Source organism: Rhincodon typus, chromosome 46 (assembly GCF_021869965.1).
Source record: "Rhincodon typus isolate 14 chromosome 46, sRhiTyp1.1, whole genome shotgun sequence".
In the NCBI taxonomy this organism is placed as follows: domain Eukaryota; kingdom Metazoa; phylum Chordata; class Chondrichthyes; order Orectolobiformes; family Rhincodontidae; genus Rhincodon; species Rhincodon typus.
Window position 1 is genome coordinate 6,584,177 of NC_063377.1, and position 1,725 is coordinate 6,585,901.

The 1,725-nt window shown below is 51.1% G+C and overlaps 1 protein-coding gene across 1 annotated transcript in view; it reads left to right on the forward strand.

Annotated features, from left to right (window-relative positions):
• Nucleotides 1-1,686, forward strand: part of cers2a (ceramide synthase 2a) — a 12,671-nt gene extending 10,985 nt beyond the window's left edge. The window contains exon 9 of the mRNA XM_048620293.1: nt 1,214-1,686. Coding sequence (XP_048476250.1) covers nt 1,214-1,351 — 138 coding nt within the window. The 3' untranslated portion in view covers nt 1,352-1,686. The remainder of the gene's footprint in view (nt 1-1,213) is intronic.
• The last annotated feature ends 39 nt before the right edge of the window (nt 1,687-1,725 follow it).

Here is a 1,725-nt window from a genome sequence, read left to right on the forward strand (position 1 = left end):
TTTGGCCCCTATCCCTCTAAACCCTTCCTATCCATGTCCCCATCCAGATGCCTTTTAAATGTTGTAACTGTACCAGCCCCCACCCACTTCCTCTGGCAGCTCGTTCCATACACGCACCACCCTCTGTGTGAAAAAGTTACCCCTTTTAAATCTTTCCCTTCTCACCGTAAACCTATGCCCCTCTAGTTTTGGACAGCCCTACCCTAAAAACAAGACCTTGTCTATTCACCCTATCCTCATGATTTTATAAGGTCACCCCCTCAGCCTCCGACGCTCCGGGGAAAATAGCCCCAGCCTCTCCCTGTAGCTCAAACCCTCCAACATCCTTGTAAATCTTTTCTGACCCTTTCACAACATCCTTCCTGTAGCAAGGAGACCAGAATTGAACGCAGTATTCCAAAAGTGGCCCTAACCAATGTCCTGTACAGCCACAACATGACCCTCCCAACTCCCTATACTCAATGCACTGACCCATAAAGGCAAGCGTACCAAACACCTTCTTCACCGCCCTGTCTACCTGCGACTCCACTTTCAAGGAACTATGTACCTGCCCCCCAAGGTCTCTCTGTTCAGTGACACTCCCCAGGGCCCTACCGTTAATTGTGTAAGTCCTGCCCTTGTTTCTTTTACCAAAATGCTGCCCCTCGCATTTATCCAAATTAAACTCTGTCTGCTGCTCCTCAGCCCAATTGATCAAAATCACTTTGTAATCTTCGATAAACCTTCTTCACTGTCCACTGTCCCACCAATCTTAGTGTCAGCTACAAACGTACTAACCATACCTTCTTTATTCTCGTGCAAATCATTTATATCAATGACAAACAGCCGTGTTTCCAGCACTGACAGGGTCATAAGGAAAAGAGCCATTTACCCTGAGCCCAGAGGCTGAGCGTTGGAAGTTTTGGAGACAAGCCGTTGGAATCTGGGAAAACAGTGTCCTGAATTTCCTACGTCTTTGACCTTCACCTCTTCGAGGTCTCCGGGTCCAAGCAGTCAGCTGCATTTAGATAGTGCCTTACACCTCGTGGAACATCCCCTCTTTGGCTGCTGAGCGCAGGTCACTTTGTGCCTGGGTGGGGGTGGTTGGTGCGGCGAGGGTTTGAGAAATGCGAACGGGCCGTTCCTTTCTCTCTCTTTTTCTGTTTTCCGACGTTGGAACCTGCAGCCTTTTTTTTTTGTTTGTTCAAATTTGTTGTTGTTGTCTTCCCCACAGCAGATCGTGGAGGATGAACGGAGTGACCGAGACGAGACTGACAACTCCGAGGACGAAGACGATGAGGAGCCGGTCAAGAACGGCCTCATTTCTAATGGGCACTCCACGCTCAACAACAATCACACGAAGTCTGAGTAGTGCCTTGCCTATCTTGGGGTGGGTGGGTGAGTCCCAGAGTTCTCCTAGCCCGAGACTCCCATCCTCTCTTCCACCTTCTCCACCCCACCCCCATCGTCCTTGCCCCCTGCCCCCCCCCCCCCCCCAACCCCTGGGTTTGCTGAAACCGTTGCAGTAGGGGCAAGTCTATCAGCTGTGCCCGCTCTTGCCCCACCTCCTACCCCCATTAATCTACCCGCACTGGATCCCTCGTAGAGTAGGCATCTGCGAGTTGGGGGGGGGTGGAGGAGGGGACTGGATTCATTTTATTTCTTTCTGTTGGAGTAGGTCAGATTGTGCCTTTCGAATCAGTATTTTTAATTCCCTCTCCCCTCCCCTTCCCTTCCCCCCCCCCC